Raw genomic sequence first — 22,600 nt, 5'->3', positions numbered from 1 at the left:
GTGTAGAATATCAGCAGCGGAAGAGCACGATTGCCCGTGGCGATCAAAAATGACAGGTATAGTAATCAGTTCCAGAATGGGTCTCGCAAAAAAGGCCAGCAGACAACCATTCCTGTCTCCAGATTCAAAAATACGCTGCGATTGATAAAGAAGTCTTATCCACCAGGGCGAGCTCATACGCACGCAGTGCAGCTTTCCACAGCTGACGATTCTCTGGGGTCGGGTCTAAAATATAGGTTCGTTCGGATCCACTCAAAGCATCTGCCAGTTCCTCAATATGTGCCGCCACAGCTTTCTGAAAAGTAGCGACACCCTTCATATACGCCCCCTGAGAACAGCCTTAGAAGCATCCCAACAAGTTAGATTTACCACCCCTTCAGTATTTTCCTCCCAGTAATGGGACAAAGCAGTAGCGCACTCAGCCGACACCATCGGCTCCACAAGCCAATACGGGCTCATACGTCACACTGCCTTTCACGGCTGTCTGGCCACTACCAGGTCCATTGCCAGGGGTGAATGGTCTGAGATTGCCCTCGGCAGGTATTCAATCCCAATGAGTTTAGAGAGCCGTTCCGAGGTGACAAAGAACATATCCAACCTTGAGAAGGTACCATGAGAGCCGGAGTAGCACGAATATTCCCTCCGCCGGGGATATTTCCAGCGCCAAACTTCAATCAGACCGTATGCGGCTGCCCAGTTGGTCAGGGCCAACGAAGGCTGCGCAGAACCATGGAACCGGTCCATCAGGGGATCCAACACCGCGTTGAAATCCCCCCTATAATTATAGATCCCTGGGCTATGGAGAGCACAGCTCGCATACAGTCATCAAGTTGCCAAGCTTCAACAGGCGGAGGGAGATATAAATTAACAATAGTATACAGTTGATCCATATATGTCAACACTACGATACCATAGCACCACCCCGATCAGTTTTCACTTCCACCACCTGCACAGGACAGTCCCTAGAAAAAAGGGTGGACACACCCCTGGAGTAGGTGGAATAGGTGGTGTGAAAGGCATGAGCCATACGAGGCCTTTTCAATGCCCTCATTTTTGGATCCATCAAATGGGTTTCCTGCAAAAGGAGGATGTGGGCCTTAATGCGTTTAAAATAGTCAAATACCAGGGACCTCTTAATTTTGGAGTTTAAACCCCTAACATTCCAGGTTAACAGTTTGAGAGTCATAAGTAGGCAATAAAAGACATGAATGAGCAGAATGGCCCGAGGAGGGGTCCCCCATTGGTACAGCCCCACCCATAAAAAACATGAAATACATACCAAGACCCGAGGAGCACGCGGGCAAGGACAACCCGGGAGGACCCACCTGGTCCGTAACACTGCTAATAACTGACCATAGGAAAATCTGACCACCACTATAGAATATACGGCTATGTAGAAAAGAGAAAAACAGACCGTAATAATAACAACATACCACAGAGTTCAGTATTTCTCCCTCCACCCACCCATCGGGTGCCCTGCCATAAAAACCGGCAGAGAGGCCGGCAGCCGAAGGAGATGGCCGCGTGAGGTTTGAGCTCCGATACTCCCGGTCTCTCCGCAACACCTAAAGCGACGTAGGGCAGCGACTCCGGCTCTCCTTACACCCTCGTGAAACCGGGAACCCTGAGGAGCAAGATGCGGAAGCGAAAGGATCGCGGGGGGCCCCGTAAGTTAACGGACTTTTTCTCCTCTACAAGTACACCCAGGTCCCAAAATGGCGCCGGGGCCTTGCTGCAGGCCGGAGCCTCGGCCGGATCGCGGCACAATAGCGGGAGGGACCCGGGCTTGCTCTCTCCATCGGCCAGCAGCAGGTCATCCCAAGGGGGCTCCCCATCCCACAGCCCGCAAAAACATGCGACCAAACGGTCGGAGGCACACCGATGTGCGGGCGACAGTAGGAAAGGCAATGGATCCCTGGATAGCACACTTGAATTCTACGCTAATATACGGGATTTTCCTACTACTGTTCAGCCACTCACAGATGTCACTATGAAGGACATGCTGATGTCCATTAATGGAGCGTTTCACAGGGAGATAGTGGCGTGTGTTAATGGCATAAAGACTGACGTAGTAGAACTTGGAGGCCGGGTGGATCATATTGAAGGGAAAATGGAGGAATTCTCTACTGCCCACAACGAGCTAGTGGACGATTATAATGCCCGGGGGGATGACCTAGATGCCCTGAGAAGCAAGATGGCGGACCTGGAGGACAGGGCCCGCCGCAATAACGTGAAGTTGCGGGGGGTTCCCGAGTCGGTCACCCCCCCAGAACTAAGAGCCTATGTGCAGGCTATGCTGCTAGCCCTAATGCCGGACACCCCGATCACTGAAGTGGTGGTGGACCGGGCCCATCGCTTACCAAAACCACAGCATTTACTGGACAAAGTTCCAAGGGATGTCATTGCGCGCATCCACTTCTTCCACGTGAAGGATGACCTTATGAGGTTTGCGAGGAAAACCACCCCACTGCCTGATCCCTACCACAGTATCTCGGTATATGCGGACCTATCGCAATTTACTATGGCCGCTCGGAAGAAGCTTATCCCATTGACCAAGCTGCTTAGAAACAACCAGGTGCAATACTCCTGGGGGTTCCCCACCAAGCTACTTATCGTTAGAGAGGGCCGTACACACGTCGTCCGATCGGTGGAAGAAGGATTTGCCCTCACTAAAAAAAAATGGGGTTTTCTCCCGGACCCGCAGGAGACCTCTCCTCGTGCAGAACCTACCCGTCTAGAACCGGAATGGCGTAAAGTCAACAGCTGAGCCCGAGCTGCTGGAGCAGTTCCCGGGATACTAGTACCATGGATCCACAGCGGATTCCTTTTGCACCTTCTTCAAGTCGCTTTTTTTTTTTTTGCCTTTATAGTTTCCTCTTGATGTTTCCACTCTGAGCAGTTGAAGTTACCTCCTACCTGGATGAGTCGGGGTCCAGGAGTGACCGGGTGCTCGGAGCTGACTCCCCTCTGACCAGTGTCTGCGATCTTATCGCATGACGGGGATTACTCCGAACTCTTGTTTACTTGTTTTTTGTGCTTTTTATGTTTCATTTTGTTTTATAGTTCATTTTTTTGACCTCACCATTGTCTACGAAGGACTGGAATCTACTACCCTGATGACCAAGAACTTTCACATTGCATGCGCTCAACACCAGCAGCACACATGGGGGACTGTGTCCTTGTACACTCTCTACAGGTACTGTCCGCACTGTCTGTCCTTTTTCCTATCTCGATATGGCAGAGGCTGCTTGACCTATGAAGACCCTGCTTGTAGTGAATTAAGTCTGATAACTGCAAAGTTTTATTATCTTTATGCCTTTTCTCTTTAAATGGTTATTAAGATAGTTTCTATTAACGCACACGGCCTTAACAGTCCTTTCAAGCGCAGGTCTCTCTGGCGGGAGGCTCGCGCTTTACATGGAGATGTAGTTTGTGTCCAAGAGACCCACTTCGCACGGTCTAATCCTCCTCGGTGCTCTGACAGGTCCTACCCCCACATTTCTCCTCTTCGGGTGCTACTAAAAAGAAGGGTGTACTTACTGCTATTAAAAATTCTGTTGCCTTCACTTTACACGACTCGTTGGCCGACGAGGCAGGTCGGTACCTTATCCTAGTCTGTGACATTAATAATATCACCTACACAATTGTTAACCTTTATGCTCCCAATCAGGGGCAATTGCGATTTTTACGGGCGCTGAGGAGAAAAGTGGATCGTGTGAAAAAGGGTCTCACACTGTACTGTGGGGATTTTAATTGTATTGCAGATAAAGGGTTGGATTGTTCTCCCACTCAGGGGCGTGCGAGGGCTACTCTACAAAAGTTTTTGCACACCTCTGACTTATATGATGTCTGGCGTTGTTTGAACCCTACGGAAAAGGACTTCACGTACTACTCAGCCCCTCATGGATCGTACTCGAGAATAGATCTATTTGTGGCTGACCTACAATTCCTAAGAGCGGTTGAGAAGTCTAACATCCACACTATGTCCTGGTCTGACCACGCTCCGGTCTCGTTGGTGCTCTCGGAGCCCCATATGACTACCCCGGTCCAACTGTGGCGCAACAATGTGTCTCTGCTCCGGGACGCGGGCCATCGGGAGCGGATGGGTGGTCGGATTCGGGAATATTTTGAGGATAATGACACTCCGGAGGTGGACATATTCACACTATGGTGCGCACACAAGGCGGTTTCCAGGGGGATTCTTCTCCAACAGGCCTCTAGAGTAAAAAGGGCGAGGGCTCGGGAGTTGGATTCCCTGATGGGGAAGCTCAGATCCCTTGAGATCGCTCATAAAGCAGACTCTACCCCACTTAAATTGGAGGAGCTTACTGAGTGCAGAAAACTTGTCCGTCTTAAACTTCTAGAAGAACATCAGCATCTCTTGTTCTTATCTAAAGCACGATACTATTCTCAGGGTAACAAATCGGGCAAAATGTTAGCTAATTTCCTGAGACGGAGGCACCAAAAAACTAAATTGCCCTCTATCAAAGAGCCCACAACTGATATCCTAGTACGCCACCCCACTGCTATAGCCAACGCCTTTTCTAGTTACTATAAGGCACTTTACAACCTTAAGGATGATGCGAAGACCCCTCAACCTTCAGAACCCCTTATTAAGTCCTTCTTAGACTCCTTGCATCTTCCCACTATAACGGATCAGATGCGGCAGGTAATGAATTCCCCTATAACAGAGGCGGAAGTTCAAAAGGCTATCTCGTCCCTACCACCTAACAAATCTCCAGGAGCGGACGGCTTTTCGGCTGAATACTACAAGGCATTCCAACAAACCTTGTCCCCATATCTTTGTAAAGTATTTAATGCGGCTGCCCAGCGTGCCTCCTTCCCAGAGGAAATGTTACAAGCAGTGATTGTTGCGCTTCCGAAACCAGGCAAAACGCCTGATGTGCCCCAAAATTTCCGTCCCATTTCTCTTCTAAATTCGGATCTTAAGCTATATGCAAAAATCCTAGCTGTGCGCCTGGCCGAGGTAACTCCCTGCCTGATCAAGGCGGATCAGGTGGGATTCGTGAAAGGTAGACAGGCGCCGGACGGCACTAGGAGAATGTTGGATCTCTTGCAAATGGCTGAAAACAGGAAGGTGCCTTCGGTGTTCCTGACGTTAGACGCAGAAAAAGCGTTTGATAGGGTTCACTGGGGGTACCTAAAAGCGATATTGACCAAATTTGGGTTTCAGGGACCTATGTTTTCTGCTATCTCTGCCCTATATACTAAACCCTCGGCCAGGGTGTTTACATCCGGTGCCATGTCTGACAGATTTGTGATTACCAATGGAACGCGCCAGGGGTGCCCCCTGTCACCACTTATTTTTTCCTTGGTTATGGAGCCCCTGGCAGAGGCCATTGGGAGTGATCCCAATATCTCGGGTATTGGAGTAGGGGGAAGAGATCACAAAATCGGGCTATTTGCGGATGATGTGATCCTTACCCTGACTTCCCCAACACGATCCCTCCACCATTTGCAGTGCCAACTGGAAGCTTTTGGAGCCATTTCCTACTATAAGCTTAACGTAACAAAGTCCATGTGCTTGCCGATTTCTTTGTCTGCTAGAGAGCTGCAAAGCCTTAAGAGCAAGCACCCTTTTCAATGGACCACTAAATCGGTTCCGTACTTAGGTATATCTTTGGTGGCGCCGACATCTCAAACATATCATACTAATTTCACCAAATTGCAGTCCATCGTTCGGGACGACCTAGCACATATCGCCTCCTATGAACTATCATGGTTGGGACGCATATCTGCACTCAAGATGCTGGTGCTACCGAAGATTCTTTATTATTTTAGGACACTCCCGGTGGTAATCCCCGAAGCATTCTTCAATAATATGGACAAGGAATTTCGGAGATTCCTGTGGGGGGGTAGGGTACCGAAGATCCCGTACTCTATACTGATTAAATCTAGATCTGTGGGAGGCGTCGGCTTCCCGCGCCTCAAAACTTATTACGCGGCCGCCCTATTAGATCAAGCGAAAGCTTGGTTTGACCCCACCTCAGATAAATTATGGGTGCTTTTAGAAAGGGCAATAGTGGCGCAAAGGGAACTCCCGGCCTTGCTTCTGGCCTTTGTATCTGACAGTGCAATCTGCATCCCCAGGATATCCTCTTTGCAGGCGACGTTGCGAGCCTGGAAAGTGGCACAATCCTTGACAGGGATCCCTAAAACTAAACTGGAATTGAAGCTAGACTCCTATGAATATCTTATACCTTCACTGAAAATACCTCTTGGGGAATGGTCTAGGTCATCCTCATACCGGGAAATACACAACCATCCTGTTAATAATCCCTCTTTTTTTAGGGCCCAGCTATATCACTACCATATTAAACACCCTAATCCCTTAGTGGAGGTACCTTCTGATATCTGGGACTATTTCTCAAACCACTATAGCAAACCAAGGGGACTTTCGTGGTTCTACAAGGCACTGCAACACCATACTAGGTACAGCAAGTCCTCTAACGAATTAACATGGGAAAAAGACCTAGGGGAGGAATATACGGAGCGTGAATGGCGGCTGGCCACTCGCTCCGGATATTCATTGACACATTGTACTACTCACTGGGAGGTAGCTCTCAAAATCCACCACCGCAGCTATCTGACCCCGGTGCGCCTGGGCAGAATGTTTGGTGACGCTTCCACGGCCTGCTGGCGGGGGTGTGGGGGACAGGGAACGCTATTTCATCTTCTATGGCAATGTCGGTGTCTCACAGGCTATTGGGCGGCGGTGTTCGCTCTACTTAGGTCGGTGACCGGAGAGCTGATGCCAATGTCCCCGGCCTTGGCTCTTTTGAACCTAGGCATCCAAAAAGTGCCTCCCTTACACCGAGCTATCGTTACCCATGTCCTCACCGCAGCCAGGTTAACTATTACTGCGGCTTGGAGATCGGAAAATAAACCTCAAGTGTTGGGGGTGATTAATAGAGTTCGTTCCCATTATTCATATGAAAGATTCTTTGCTAATGTTAATGGACAGTGCACGCAATTTGAACAGATGTGGAGTTGTTGGTCATCAAAATACCCGAGATAGGGGCAGCCTTGTCTCTAGGTGTTTTGTTATAATGTAATGCTTATACTTTTGAATGATGACATGTACTTGCATATGAGGTTAAAGTTTTAGACTGTCCAGTTGATAGTCTTATGTATTAAGGATCTATGTTTCTCGACTGTACAAGGGTTGAAATGCTGTCAGAGTTAATTGTAACTACCACATTCAATGCCCACACGCTACGTGGGGGCAGTGGGTGGGCGTCCCGTGGGTTGGCGCCTGGCCCCCGGGGGGGCTGGGGGGGGGCCCGCGCTGGATCACAGTGTTGTTCCCGATGGGGGTGGTCCGGGGTGGGTTCCCCGTTGGCGCTGCACGGAATTGTTTGGCTGGGGGGCCGACTAGCGGGAGGCCCTATCCCAAGTAACAGGTTGGCGCTGTCTGATGGCTGAATTGGGTATACATTGTTCATTGTGATTGTTGCGGATTTCAACTGGTGTACCTGTATAACGTATTTGTTATTTGTTCTTTTTCTTGAAAATTTAATAAAAAACTATTGAAATGAAAAACCGGCAGAGAGCTTTAGCCCAAAAATGATAACCGCCCAAAACGGCATAACTACGACAGAGTGTCCCCAACAAACAAAAAAAAAAAAGGAAAACAAAATGAAAAAAGTGAAACACCCTAAAAAAGAGGGACAACAAAAATTGGAGAAGTCCCAGGAAGGTGCCCAGGGGGGGGGGCAGGCCACCCAAAAAAGAGGAAAATGGGGCACAAACTTTCCAACAAAGAGAGTCCTCGAAATAAGAACAAAAAGAGGAGGAGTCAAAGTCAAAAAAAGAGAAAAGAAAAAAGGGGAAAAAAGAGGGGGGGATTCAGAAGGTGTGAGATCCGAGGCGGCAGCACCAACTCACAGGATAACAGTGCAAATACGTCCATCAGGTAGTAGCCAGTCCACCGAAGACCTGGTGGCCAAGGAGACATGAGCATCATGAGCAAAAACCTTGACAAAGTAGAGTGGGGCAACAGGCCAATCAAGTAACGTGAGGCAGAAAGTGGGGCAAAAGGAGAGCACAAGGGGGTGCTTTTTCCCAGGCCATCAAGCCAGGCAGAGGCCTCCTGAGGTGAAAGAAAAAAATGGGCCTTTCCATCATGAATCACCCAAAGTTTAGCAGGGTAAAGCATACTGTAACCGAGTTGCTTGTTCCAGAGTCAACGCTTGACTGCATTGAAGGCCATGCGCTGCTTCTGGGTAGAGGCTGAGTAATCCGGATAGATTGAAATCTTGACACCATTATATTGGAGGACAGGGATATTATGGGCAGCTCTCAGAATATTTTCCTTATCCCAGAAATAAAGAAATTTCGCCAACATAGATCTTGGGGGAGCCCCTGGGGGGAGGGGGTGCATGGGGACCCGATACACCCTCTCTATGGCAAACAGGGGGGAAAGGTGATCCACTCCAATAACATTCTTTATCCAGGTCTTCAAAAAATCCTCAGCATCCCTGCCCTCAGCCTTTTCAGGAAAGCCAATGAAGCGAAGATTGTTTCTACGCATTCGATCTTCCAGGTCCCCTAATTTATCAGAATGGTCTTTCAAATCCCGCTGCTGAGAGTGTACTTTTCAACATTCAAAGGGTTAACAGTGTCCTCCATATCACTAATACGCTGTTCAGCAGTAGAAATCCTAGCACTGATTTTTGCATTTAATGTTTAACTATAGAAAGGTCCAGCTGGACAGTCTCTATTTGTTTAGTCAGGGCAGTATGACAAGAATGTATAGCTTCCATAATGTGTTGTAGTGTTTGTATGTGTTGTGCCTCTCACAATCAGACCCCCCCATCTCCGCAGTCCTGTCTTGAGTAATAGCAGTGTGAGGCACCCCCACATCCCACGTCCCCTCAGCGTCCCAGGGATCCGGCCCCTCAAGCAGACAGGGGGGAGGCAGCGGAAGGCCCGCAGGAGGACACAGGAGAGTCCGCAAAATGCTCTTTGATAGTGGCCGGAGTCTGGGTTTCGGGGGCGCGGTGCCAGGCTTGCCAGAGGGTGCGGGGATCCGTGAATTACCTGGTCCGGTGCGGCCCTGTTTCTCCCTGGGCAGGAGCGCAGGCTGTGAGGACGGTCCAGGGCCATCTTGGGAGGCTTTGTGGCCCAGACTAGGCCGCAAGGCCGTGGAGGATTTCGTCCCCTGCGAGCCGATCTTCACCATGGTGCCAGCAGCGGGAGATGGTAGGCAGGTTGAGAAAGCAGATCTGGGGGATCAAAAGTCAGGATCTGTCCAAGGATCGCTGTAGGATCGATGGGTGCCGCCGGAGTTTAGAAGCCACGCTGCTTACATTTCGGCCGCTAGCCACGCCCTGACCCCCCCAATACTTACCTGAGCCCCCTCTTGATCCAGGGATGTCCATGAGAGCATTTCCTCTCCGGACACTCATGCTCTTGATTGGCTTTTGGCAGCAGCGGGAAGACATTGTCAATTACAGCTAGTGAGCCAATCAGAAAATGGAGGGGGCAGGGCCGAACGCGGCTCCATGTGTTAATGGACACACAGAGCCACGGGTTGGCAGTGCACCTGCTTGCTATTGGGGCACCCAGCAGGAGTGGGGAGCCAGGAGTGCCGGCAAGGGACCAGAGAAGAGGAGGATCAGGGCTGCTTGGTGCAAAACCACTGCACAAAGCAAGTAGGTTTGCCACCTGTCCAGGATTTACCCAGGCAGTCTGGGTTTAAAATCCTGTGTCCAGGTTTCTGTCCACTTGAAACCTGGACACATCGGTGGCAGCCCTGCAACACCAACCCTCCTATCTCTCTCTCCCCTGCCATCGGCTTCCAGTGCTGTAATTTTATTGTTAGGGGTGACGCTTTAAATGGGGTACAGACTGATGCGGGGGGACTATATCGGGGTACAGACTGACCTGGGGGATTATACTGGGGGACAGACTGACCTTGGGGGATGTACTGGGGGACAGACTGACCTTGGGGGGGAATTGCACTGGGGGACAGACTGTCCTTGTCTGATTTAACTATGCTCCCTAAAGTAGAACTTTAGGAAAAACTTTTTTTTTTTTTTTTTTTTTTTACATTTTGGATAGAGCAGAGCAAGGGAGGATCATAACCCCTGTCAGATTTTTTTTTCACCATCCGTATCCCATTGCGGAGATTTTCCTTCACTTCATGTCCCATAGCCAAACAGGAAGTGAGAAGAAATCCCTGTAAATCAAGGAAATTCCTTGGGAACCCCCAGGTCAACAGAACTAGTTTACCCATTGGAAGATTTCCCCTCTATTACTTTTCTGGGGACAACCCAACATTTGGGATTCGCTTTTACTTTCAATGATAATGGTAAACATGACAGATAGAGAAGGGGACTCTCCTTAACGGGGACACGGACAGCAATAAAAACTGACAGGGGTTCTAATCCCTCTCCACTCTATCTGAAACTTTTGCCTTTAGTTATACTTTAAAGTGGAGTTCCACCCAAAAGTGGAAGCTCCGTTTTACTGCTTCCTTACCCTCTCCGGGGCCACATATGGCACCTTTCGGGGGGGGGGGGGGGTTTACCTGTGAAAAACACGGGCGCCGTGGTGATTTACCTCATTTGCCGACCCTCCTCCTTCCCCCCGCTGCATTCTGGGAGACACACAGGTCCAGGAAGACAGCAGGACCATTCTCAAAGCGCAGTGTGACTCGCACATGCGCAGTATGGAACAGACTGTGAAGCCCCTTTCTGTTTCCCTTAGTAAGGATGCTGGTGCCTGCACCTGGAGCCGATAGACGGGTTGGCTTCGGGTGCCTACATCACGGACTCCCTGGACAAGTAAGTGACCGTATATTAAAAGTCAGCAGCTACAATATTTTTAGCTGCTGACTTTTTCCCCCCAGGCTGGAACTATGCTTAACCGGTTGCCGACCGCCGCACGACTATATACTGCGGCGGTCAGCCCCGGCCAGGCAGAGTGACGTATCGGTACGTCACTCGCCTGTCACTGACTTGCGAGCCTATCGCGGGCGGGCGCGCGCCCGCCGAGGCGCGCGCCCGCCGCGGCTCGTTCACAGGCAAGTCAGTGCGTGTGACCGGCGGACTCGATGTCCGCCGGCCACACTACGATCGCTCCTGTGAAGGGAGAAAGACAGAGCAGCTTGTGTAAACAAGCTGCCTGTCAGTTCTCCCTGTGTAAAAGTGAAGATCTGACCGTTCTACTATGTAGAACGGTTGATCTTTGCTTTTACACCAATAGCCATGTCCCTACACAGTAGAAAGCACGCCCCTAGGACACACTTAACCCCTCCCTGTCCAATAAAGTTAACCCCTTCCCTGCCAGTGTCATTTTTGCAGTAACAGTGCATATGTATAGCACTGATTACTGCAGTAATGTCACTGGTAACCCCAAAAGTGTCAAAAATGTCAGTCAAGGGTCCGATCTGTCCGCCGCAATGTCGCAGTACCGAAAAAAAAATCGCAGATCGCCGCCATTATGCGTTAAAAAAAAAAACACCAAAAATGACAAAAATCTTTCTCTTTGTTAGTAAACGCGATAACTTTTGCGCAAACCAATCAAAATACGCTTTTTGCGATTTTTTTTACCAAACATAGGTAGCATAAAACAAATTGGCCGAAAAATGTTAAAAAATTTTGATTTTTACTTTTTTTTTGGGGGAATTTCATATAAAAAAATGTGAAAAATATTGTTATTTTTGCAAAATTTACGCTCTTTTTTTGTTTATAGCGCGTGATCAAAAAATCGCACAGGTGATCAAATACCACCAAAAGAAAGCTCTGTTTGTGGGAAAAAAAGGACGTCAAATTCGTTTAGGTACAGCGTCGCACGACCGCGCAATTGTTCGTTAAAGTCACGCAGTAAAAAATCGCAAAAAAACCCCTGGTCCTTTAGCAGCCAAATCCTCCGGGGCTTAAGTGGTTAAAGCTTCTTCCATTATTAAAGTGGATCTTCACTGCATCTGAGCACCACAAACCAAAAATCGCTATTTAATTTTTAATATTCAAAGCAAACTCCCCCATCCACTCATGTTTCTATGCTTTATTTTGTTAAGAAACACCCCCGTAATATTTCTGGCCATGGCCATCTTGAGTAAGGGCAAATGATTCATGTAGCATTTACTTCCTTGAATCCATCTGCCCTTAACTCGAGCATCCATGCAGGCGAGTGTGCTTGGCTGAGAAAACCACTCCTCCTCTCCTCCCCTCCTGAAGACTCCTGGGATGTATGCCATCATTTGTCTAGGCCTGGAAACCAGGAAGTAACTGAAGAGATGTTAAAAAAAAAAGTCCAAAACAAGTAAATATGTATACTTTATACTTCCTAATGATAGCAGCATGAGGATTAAAAGAGATGTATGGGATTTTTTTTCCCCATTTAAACTTACCTAGGTGGGTGCAGCATCTATCCCCCTGCACTGAAAACTGAGCGATCGAGCGCTGCTGATCGCTCGGTTCTGACAGCTCCCCAAGCAGAGAGCTGCTGACTGTCAATCAGCAGTTCTCTGCTCTGCCCCTCGTTGCTCACTGGAGCGCTCGACTGTGGAGGGGTGGGGAGCTCCTGAGGCGGCTCGCTGAGGCTGACCTGGGTGTCAGTCCAGGCACCTGGCGGATTCCGACTCCATGGTCACGATGACACGGTGCCTTGACTGACTTCAGTGAAGTCAGCAGAGAGCGGACTTCTGCACTCCTGTGTTCCAAAGGAGATGTACAGTCAAACAAGCTTTGGGTGTACATCTCCTTTAAAAATAATCAATATTGATTGGGAGAGTGAAGTTCCACTTAAACCAGTTCAGGACCGCCCATCGCATATATACTGCAATGAAGTAGACTGGCTGCACAAAATTACATACATGTATGTGATTTTGTGCATGAGATGTAGGGGGCGTGCCCACCGCTCCTGCTGTGATTGGACACAGCGGGAGCCAATTAGTGGGTCCCGATTGTTCGGCAGAATGACAGAACGGCGGTCTGCTTATGCAAACAAAGCAGACCGCTGTTCTGTCAGGAAGTAAGAGAGAGATGCAAATGAATTTGCAACGCACAGACATTGCTTGTGATTTGCAGAGCAGTGCAAATCGAATACAACAATGCGTACTAAACGTATGATTTTTTTCGTACGATTCTGAAAAAGCTTCATGGTTGCGTAGATACGTATTGGATAGTGCAAAACAAAAACAAGGGCAGCCACGCTTTTTCCGGGTTATTTTCCTGTTTCTGATCATGCGTGGTCTTTGTCTATCGATTTTTAGTGGATGCATACTGTACTGATTAAACGATTGTTGTTCCCTAGGCTATCGTACGACAAAGGTTTTCATTTGTCCCTTCGGATTTTGTTGGACGAAATGTCGTGATCGCCTGTCAAAAGCTATGTACTAACGATCAGATTATTGTGCGATCAATTCGAAAGCGATTTTTTTCATCCGATTATCTGATCGTGTGTACGAGGCATTAGGCTCCATTCACACCTGAGCGTATCGTTTTCAGGCGTTTTTTTTTTTGCGTTTTTGCAGGTGTTTTTTGCAGGTGTTTGGAGGCAGGCATTGACATCTAACAAAAGCCTGTAATCTGCCAAAAAAGAAGCTCATGTACTTTTTTGAACTTCAGGTGTTTTGCTTCAGGTGACAAAACGCTCATATGTGAACAGGGCCATTGAAATGAATAAGATTTTGCTTGTTGGGCGTTTTGAGACTTCAGCGGTGAGCGTTTTACAAGCTGAAAAAACGCTCAGGTGTGAACAGGGCCTAACTGCCCATTGCAAAGTGCACAGTGTATTTGCCTTTAGCAGGGCCACCATCAGGGGGGTACAGGTGATACATGCATCAGGAGGGGCACGGGCCCTCTGCAACTAGGAAGTGTGCACAGTGCAAGAGAGAGGAGATGGGATGGAGAAGATGAAATTGCAGGACGAGGACATGGGATTGGGGAGATGGGATGGAGAAGGAGGAGGGCATGGAATGGAGGAGATGAGACTGCAGGAGGAGGACACTGGATTGGGGAGATGGGATAGAGGAGATAGGATTGGAGGAGGAGGGCATTGTATGGAGGAGATGAGACTGCAGGAGGAGGACATGGGATTGGGGAGATGGGATGGCGAAGGAGGAGGGCATGGGATGGAGGAGATGAGACTGCAGGAGGACGACATGGGATTGGGGAGATGGGATGGCGAAGGAGGAGGGCATGGGATGGAGGAGATGAGACTGCAGGACGAGGACATGGGATTGGGGAGATGGGATGGCGAAGGAGGAGGGCATGGGATGGAGGAGATGAGACTGCAGGAGGAGGACATGGGATTGGGGAGATGGGATAGAGGAGATAGGATTGGAGGAGGAGGGCATTGGATGGAGGAGATGAGACTGCAGAACTAGGACATGGGATTGGGGAGATGGGAGGGCGAAGGAGGAGGGCATGGGATGGAGATGAGACTGCAGGAGGAGGACATGGGATTGGGGAGATGGGATGGAGAAGGAGGAGGACATGGGATGAGATGAGACTGCAGGAGGAGGACATGGGATTGGGGAGATGGGATAGAGGAGATAGGATTGGAGGAGGAGAGCATTGGATGGAGGAGATGAGACTGCAGGACGAGGACATGGGATTGGGGAGATGGGAATGGCGAAGGAGGAGGGCATTGGATGGAAGAGATGAGACTGCAGGACGAGGACATGGGATTGGGGAGATGGGATGGAGAAGCAGGAGGGCATGGGATGGAGGAGATGAGACTGCAGGAGGAGGACATGGGATTGGGGAGATGGGATAGAGGAGATAGGATTGGAGGAGGAGGGCATTGGATGGAGGAGATGAGACTGCAGGAGGAGGACATGGGATTGGGGAGATGGGATGGAGGAGATAGGATTGGAGGAGGAGGGCATTGGATGGAGGAGATGAGACTGCAGGAGGAGGACATGGGATTGGGGAGATGGGATGGAGGAGATAGGATTGGAGGAGGAGGGCATCAGATGGAGGAGATGAGACTGCAGGACTAGGACATGGGATTGGGGAGATGGGAGGGCGAAGGAGGAGGACATGGGATGAGATGAGACTGCAGGACGAGGACATGGGATTGGGGAGATGGGATAGAGGAGATAGGATTGGAGGAGGAGAGCATTGGATGGAGGAGATGAGACTGCAGGACGAGGACATGGGATTGGGGAGATGGGAATGGCGAAGGAGGAGGGCATTGGATGGAAGAGATGAGACTGCAGGACGAGGACATGGGATTGGGGAGATGGGATGGAGAAGCAGGAGGGCATGGGATGGAGGAGATGAGACTGCAGGACGAGGACATGGGATTGGGGAGATGGGAATGGCGAAGGAGGAGGGCATTGGATGGAAGAAATGAGACTGCAGGACGAGGACATGGGATTGGGGAGATGGGATGGAGAAGCAGGAGGGCATGGGATGGAGGAGATGAGACTGCAGGAGGAGGACATGGGATTGGGGAGATGGGATAGAGGAGATAGGATTGGAGGAGGAGGGCATCAGATGGAGGAGATGAGACTGCAGGACTAGGATATGGGATTGGGGAGATGGGAGGGCGAAGGAGGAGGACATGGGATGAGATGAGACTGCAGGACGAGGACATGGGATTGGGGAGATGGGATGGAGAAAGAGGAGGGCATGGGATGGAAGAGGGCATGGGATGGAGGAGGAAATGACTTGGTGGGACAGCTAGTGGGGGGGGGGGGGGGACCTGGGGAATGTTGATAATCAGGTCCGGGGGGGGGCAGGACTAAAGCTGTTTAAGGGGCCCCAACATGTCTAATGGCTGCCCTGGCCTTTAGTAAACTAAGCCCTATGTATTTCCTATGTCCCCACGCTCTTCTATTGCTGAGTGCTGACAAGTAGTGGAAGTGATGGTGCAGATAAGAAAAGTGCCTTTAGAAATAAGTGTGAGTTTCCTGTGAGGAGGGAGGCAGTGACACATTTGAGTGAGGTAGTGAAGGCAGCATGCCTGGAGTTAATGAGCTGTGTGCTCAGTACTCAGTGCTGGAGCCCAGGGGTGTGTCTGTCTGTGCTGTACACACTATTTGCATTGAAGAAAACTTCCTGGTTGTGTACAGGTGACTAGAAGAGAGAGAAGGAGGAGTGTGAGCAGAGCAGAGCAGAGCCTGCTAAGAGGGCGCCAGGACGAGTCTGTACATTCAGTCAGGAGGAGAGGTGTGTTCTTCTACACAGTGCCCACACCGACAGGAGCAGTGCCAGTCACTTTCTTCACAGACACGGAGCCGGCTACACACAGGAGTATGAGCTTGTACTCTCTATAGTACATCTGACTGAACTTCGTTGTTTGGACCCCCTTACTAGAAGGTGACCATGAATGAGATGTCCAGCTTCCTCCACATTGGGGACATCATCTCCCTGTACGCAGAGGGCTCGGTGTGCGGATTTATCAGCACCCTGGGGTGAGTATTAACCATGAGAGAGAGAGATGAATGGAGGATGAGTGTGCACAGTATTTGTGCTATGTCCGCAGGATTAGGTGAGGACATGGGAACAACAGAGCTGGGTGTAGGCAGCTTTCAGTGAAGGGGCAGTGTATGGGGGCAGGACAGTGTGGAAAGTTCCTAGAGGTAGTCCTTCTTACACCATGGCACACAGAGGCTTCCTTCTCATCAGGGGAAAGGTGCCCTGTACTGGAACGTTCTGCCACATGCTCAGGTGTGCGCAAAACGCCGAAAAAAGTCGCGTCTGGACGGCGGTACCTTGCGCTTTTAACCCTTTCGCTGACAGGGCCATTTTTGCAAATTTTTTTCCACCCGGGCTTAAAAAAATATATTTTAGGCCTGAAAATTACATAAACCCCCCTCCAAAACATTGTGTTTTCTGAAGGCATAGAGAATAAAAATAGCGGTAGGTTTACCCCCCCCCCCCCTTTCTTCAAGACCAGGCCATTTTTTGCGATACGGCACTGCGTTACTTTAAGACCCGGTCCACACTAGCGCGACTTGTCAGCCTGACAAGTCGCGCTCCCTCGCGGTCCATTGACCGCTACAGGACCCGTTCTAATAGGAGCGACACAAGTCGCTCCGACTTAGAAAAAGGGTCCTGTACTACTTCGGGGCGACCTCGGAGCGACTTGCATAGACTTCCATTATGTGAAGTCCCTGCAAGTCGCTCCGAAGTCGTGGTGCATGGGAATGCACAAGTCGCCCCCGAAGTAGTAAGGAGTCGTGTCGCCTTAGGCCCCGTTCACACTGGGGCGACACTACTTGCCGGGGCGACCTTGTGTCGACTTGTGTCGCTCCTATTAGAACGGGTCCGCAGCTTCTCTATGGAAGGCGACCTACGGCGCCTGACAGGTCGCCCCAGTGTGAACGGGACTAAGTGTGAACCGACTCTAAAGAGGTTGTAAACCTTGTAAAAAAAAAATAAATAAAAGCCTGTAATGCTGGACATACACTGTACGAAAAATCGTTCAAACTCATTTTAGAAAAAACGAACACTCAACCGTGAGAGCAAACGATCGTGCCGACATGTAATGACCGATAAATCGTTCAATGGACATAAATGAATCAGTTTTTTGTTCTTTTTGTCACATATACCTAGTGCAAACAGTTTGGACGAGAAACACATTACCCTTTCAATTTATCGTTCGGCAGAAAATTTCCAAACTTGTCCTACGTTTTTTTTTTATGCTCAAAAACATCACAACCGATTCGAGCCCATTAACATCACAACTGATTACCAATTCGTGCCCATTAACTGGCTGAAAAACAAAAGAACTGTCTAAATGACCGAATTTCAGACGATTTTTCGTATAGTGTATGGCCACCATTAGACAAAGACATAATTTATTTATTTATTTTATTTATTTCAGGTACTTATATAGTGCTGTCAATTTACGCAGCGCTTTACATATACATTGTACATTCACATCAGTCCCTGCCCTCAAGGAGCTTACAATCTAATGTCCCTAACTCACATACATACACAGTAGGGCCAATTTTTTTTTTTTTATACAGGATCCAATTAACCTACCAGCATGTCTTTGGAGTAATGAGCTAGTATGCATCGCATTCTAGCTCCTTATGAAATACCTTAGAAATAAAGCCCTTCCAGCAGCATCCTCTCACCACTGAGACTTCCTTCAGACGTCTTCCTTCCGGGTTCTCGTCCCCTGGCCGTCTGATTGGCCGGAGCCGCAATGACGTCACTCCCACGCATGCGTGCGGGAGCCGCCGTTCATGGCACAGGGCACGGGTGGTCGTTCCTTCAGAGCGCATGCGCCAGTGACATCATCGGCTGCATGTCGTGTAAATATCACCTAAATGGGGCACATTTAGGAGATATTTACACTACCTATAGGTAAGCCTTATCATTGGCTTACCTATAGGTAAAAGGTACAGAGGGAAGTTTACTTCCTCTGTAACTGCCAATTGCACGATCATACAATGCTTTACCCAAATAAAATTGATGTCTTTTTTTTCCCACAAATAGAGCATTCTTTTGGTGGTATTTGATCACCTCTGCATTTTTTTTTTTTGCGCTATAAACAAAAAAAAGACAATTTTGAAAAAAACAAAAACAAAAAAACAATACTTTTTACTTTCTGCTATAAAACATATCAAAAAAAAAAAAAAATCGAATTTCTTCATCAATTTAGACCAATATGTATTCTGTTACAAATTTTTGGTTAAAAAAATCCTAATAAGCGTATTGATTGGTTTGCGCAAAAGTCATATTGTCTTCAATTCAATTTTTTTTACTAGTCATTGCCGTGAACAGCGACTTAGTGGGACTGCGATATTGAGGCAGATAAATCGGATACTAACTGACACTTTTTCTGGAACCAGTGACAGTAATAGTGATCAGTGGTAAAAAAAAATTCACTGTACTAATTACACTGGCTGGGAAGGGGTTAACATTAGGCGGGATCAAAGGGTTAAATGTGTTCCTGGGGAGTGCTTGCTAACTGTAGGGGAGGTGCTTGTACTGTGGGAAGGCAGAGATCCATGTTCTTGCTTAGCAGAAACACAAGATTTGTGTCTTCCCTTGTCACAGAATGGCAGTCTGCCTTGTTTACATAGGCAGATTGCAGCTCTGCCTGTGCCTCGAATGATCGGTGAGTCCCGGCAGACATTGCGTCCACCGGACCCGCTGATTGGCTTCCGCTGTGTCCAATCACAGTGAAAGCGGGTCGCCAGCGGTCCCAGTCACAGAGGGGCAGAATCAGGGACCTGTACGTGATTCTGTGCACAGGACTCGCCGCCTAACAGTAAATGAACATGGGGCTGTCAGCCTAGAGGTTAAAGCAGAGGTCTAGGAAAGACAAAGTTTCAGTAATAGATAGCCAACATGTCAAACCTTAAATTTGCTTGCTGCAGCATCAAACTTCAAGCCATGATTAAGGCCTGATGGCCAAAACGTGTAGCTTTTTTGACTGTTGTTCACCTGCAATAATAAAATGATGTTTTAGCTGACTTTCATGGCACCAACTGTTCTCCCTTTTATGCATGGATTGTACATGGAGGTTTACAGAGACTTCCCAGGCTGAGGACTTTGTTCATAAGGCTCACCAGACATTACATAGGAGGTAGCAGCTCGGATGCACCTGTTCTAGCATCCATCTTCAGTACCCTATATTTTCCATAGGCAATGCTTTAAATTCTCTTTAAAAGTCATCAGTTTAGGGTTACGGAAGAGGTCTGGTGCTAGAACTATTGCTCTCATTCCAGCATGTGCAGCGATATGTAACGTATATTGCAATCAGCGTTTTTATGTTTTGTATGCATTTATGTTTGTAAATAAAGTATCATTTTTGGGGAAGAATTTATATGCTTGGATGTAACTTAAATTTTTTACAATATAAAATAACATTTTTAGGGAAGATTTTATATGCTTGAGCCGGTTCACACTACTCTGACTTGGGACAAGACTTGTGTGCCCTCAAGTCGCCCCAAGTCTCTTGTCATCACAAATTCAATGTAAATGAATGAGCGCCGTCTTAATATGCACTACTGAAGTTGCTCCGACTTCAGAAAAGGTTCCTGTACTACTTCAAGGCGACCTCTATCCGACTTGTGCACATAGACTTCAATGGGAGTCGCCTCTAAGTCGGATCCTTAGAGCCCATTCACACAGGGGCGACCCAACTTGCTGGGGCGACCTGTGAAGTCATATAATTGAAGTCAATGCAAGTCGCCTCCAGGTCGCCCCAAAGTAGTACAGGACCCTTTGTCTAAGTCGGAGCGACTTGTGTCGCTCCTATTAGAACGGCTCCTGTACTACTCTATGGCGAGCGACCGACCGCGATTTGTCAGACGACCAAGTCACCTGACAAGTCGCGCTAGTGTGAATGGACCCTTATCTGTTTTCAAGCGACTTGTTATCAGACTTTCCAGGAAGAAGAAAGAGATTAGCCAGGCATTCCCCACAGACAAAGTCGCCTATCATGTAAGTCTCTTCAAAGTAGTGCACAAGTCTCTTACAAGTCTCTAAACAAGTCTCTTCAAAGTCGCTAAAAAGTCGCTCCTTCATGGGGCGACTTTCTGGTGGCAGTAGTGTGAACCGGCTCTAACTTAAATGTTTTACAATTTTAAAAAAACATTTTTTTTACCTAACTTTTTTTTTTCATCACATAGGGGACAAAAAGTCTCTATGTGATGATTTGCTGGTGACAGGTTCTCTTTCCCTTTTAGACCCTGGATGTCTCCCCTGTGTTCCACTGTAATGCAATGCCGATCACATTGCATTACATTCTTTCCCAGGTGTGCTGGCCGGGGACACTGAGAGGCAGACCCGGGAGTGACGTCAAACACGTCTCTTCCTGGGTCAGGAACAAGGAGGGGAGGAGAGCGGACGTGAGTCTGCTCTGCTCCCTCTACGTGGCAGCACCGCTATGTTGGTTCTAGGCCTGCAGATGGGCAAGCGGAGCCCAGGATCTATGGCGTGGGCACCATTACTGGGGGTGTGTGGAAGCAATCGGGCAAAAATACAGCCTCCTGAATGCTTCCACTTGACTGGCAGGAATCTGTTAGAGAGAGTAACATCATCAGCCCGCCTCTTTGACTCCGCCAATCTGAGCTGGCTTTGTATTCAATAATAGAATACACCGTGATTGGCTCAGCGCGGGATACTGTATATAGCCGAAGCTACGGTACATACCTGTACAGTATTCCCACACATCAACCCAGCGCTTTGAGAATTTACACCCTGTGTGCTTAGTTTGGAGATTAATAGGTACATTTGAGTAGTTACCCTGCTTGGAGATTAATAGGGACGTTTGTTTTGGGCCGTTTAAAGTAGTCCTCACATTTTATACTCCGCTACGATACAGAAGGGGGTAGTCTTATACGGCGAGTATAGCCCAAAACCTATGTTTTAACTTGAAAATTAGGGGGTCGTCTTATAAGCTGGTATTTTGCTTGATTAAAAAAGAACCTTTTCAGCAGCAGCAGAGTCTCCTTCTTAACTGTGTGAGAAAAACATGGAATTATGGGTAAACCTTATACCCATAAACCCATGCTTTTTCCTTGTAGTTAAGAGGGCTGGGCTGGAAGGGAGCATTTATCTTTTAGACACATGCCCCCTTCTATGACACTGCAGTGAGAGGAGAGCCTCCACTGCAGCATTTTTATTGGACAGCTTGGACCAATGGTGGTTTACCATTGGTCCAAGGCTCCAAGCTGTCTATTGAGCTCCGTGCCTCTGACAAGAAATTAGAGGCACTGTGAGCTTATCCTCTCAGTCTGCTGCAAATGGATTCTGACAGGCTGCTCAAGGAGCCCTGTATCTCTGGAACCATAGCTGCTAGGAGCCCAAATTTTGATCAGTGTGGGGTAGGACTTCAGGTACCTACCCTCACAAAGCTTGATAGTTTTTTTTTTTTTTTAATTTATTATGTTAATGGATCTTAAAGGGTTAAAGCACAGAGCACTCTTTTTACTTATTTTTTACGTTTAGGTTTGGCTTTTGTTACATTGGTTCAGCGTGGACCATTGTAAGTAGGTATCCTACCTGCAGGATCCCTGTGGAAGCTGGAAATAAGCGTAGTAGGCACCGTTATCACAGTGATTGCCGCTGGCTTCCGGGTCCCATCCCCTGTTGCTTAGGCTTGGTCCACCAAAGTATCACAGGAGCTTTTTCCAAAATCGCACTGCACTGCATTGATGTGGACAGGCACCATTGAAAACAATGTGATTTCCCTTGTCATGCAATTCTATGAGACCCAAGATGCATCTGAAATTGCACCAGGACTCGAGGAACACACAAGGTCACCCGCTTGTCTCGGGCTCCATTCAGAGAACACTTTGTGTTTTCTAAATGAATGCAAAGCATTCCCTGATTGGAAGAGGTAGGGCGGTAATGTGACAATTTCCACCTCATCCGATCAAAGAATGCTTTGCATCCTTTGAGAACATGCAAAGTGTTCTCTGAATGAGGCTTGTGACAAGCAGGCAACCTCCTGTGTTTACTAAGCAGCAGGGCAGCCACTCAGCATGAGACTAGGCTGGCTAGTAGTGATACTGTTATAGTGATTTCCAGCTTTCACTGGGCTTGGCCAGGTATGGCACATACTGTACATACTTTAAGCCGAACTTCACCCTAAAGGGGAAGTTCCGCTTAATGCTCCCCCCCCATATACCTTTGGCACTTTTTTTTGGGAC

The 22,600-nt window shown here is 48.4% G+C and overlaps 1 protein-coding gene across 1 annotated transcript in view; it reads left to right on the top strand.

Moving 5' to 3' along the window:
- Positions 1-16,282: 16,282 nt before the first annotated feature.
- Positions 16,283-22,600, top strand: part of ITPR3 (inositol 1,4,5-trisphosphate receptor type 3) — a 544,698-nt gene continuing 538,380 nt past the window's right edge. Inside the window, exon 1 of the mRNA XM_082246986.1 lies at positions 16,283-16,396. Within this exon, the coding sequence (XP_082103112.1) occupies positions 16,308-16,396 (89 nt within the window). The 5' untranslated portion in view covers positions 16,283-16,307. The remainder of the gene's footprint in view (positions 16,397-22,600) is intronic.

This window comes from Pelophylax lessonae, assembly GCF_965119305.1.
Source record: "Pelophylax lessonae genome assembly, chromosome: 2".
Taxonomy (NCBI): Eukaryota; Metazoa; Chordata; class Amphibia; order Anura; family Ranidae; genus Pelophylax; species Pelophylax lessonae.
Note: the sequence above shows the minus strand (reverse complement) of the source record. Positions and strands in the feature narration are given on the sequence as shown.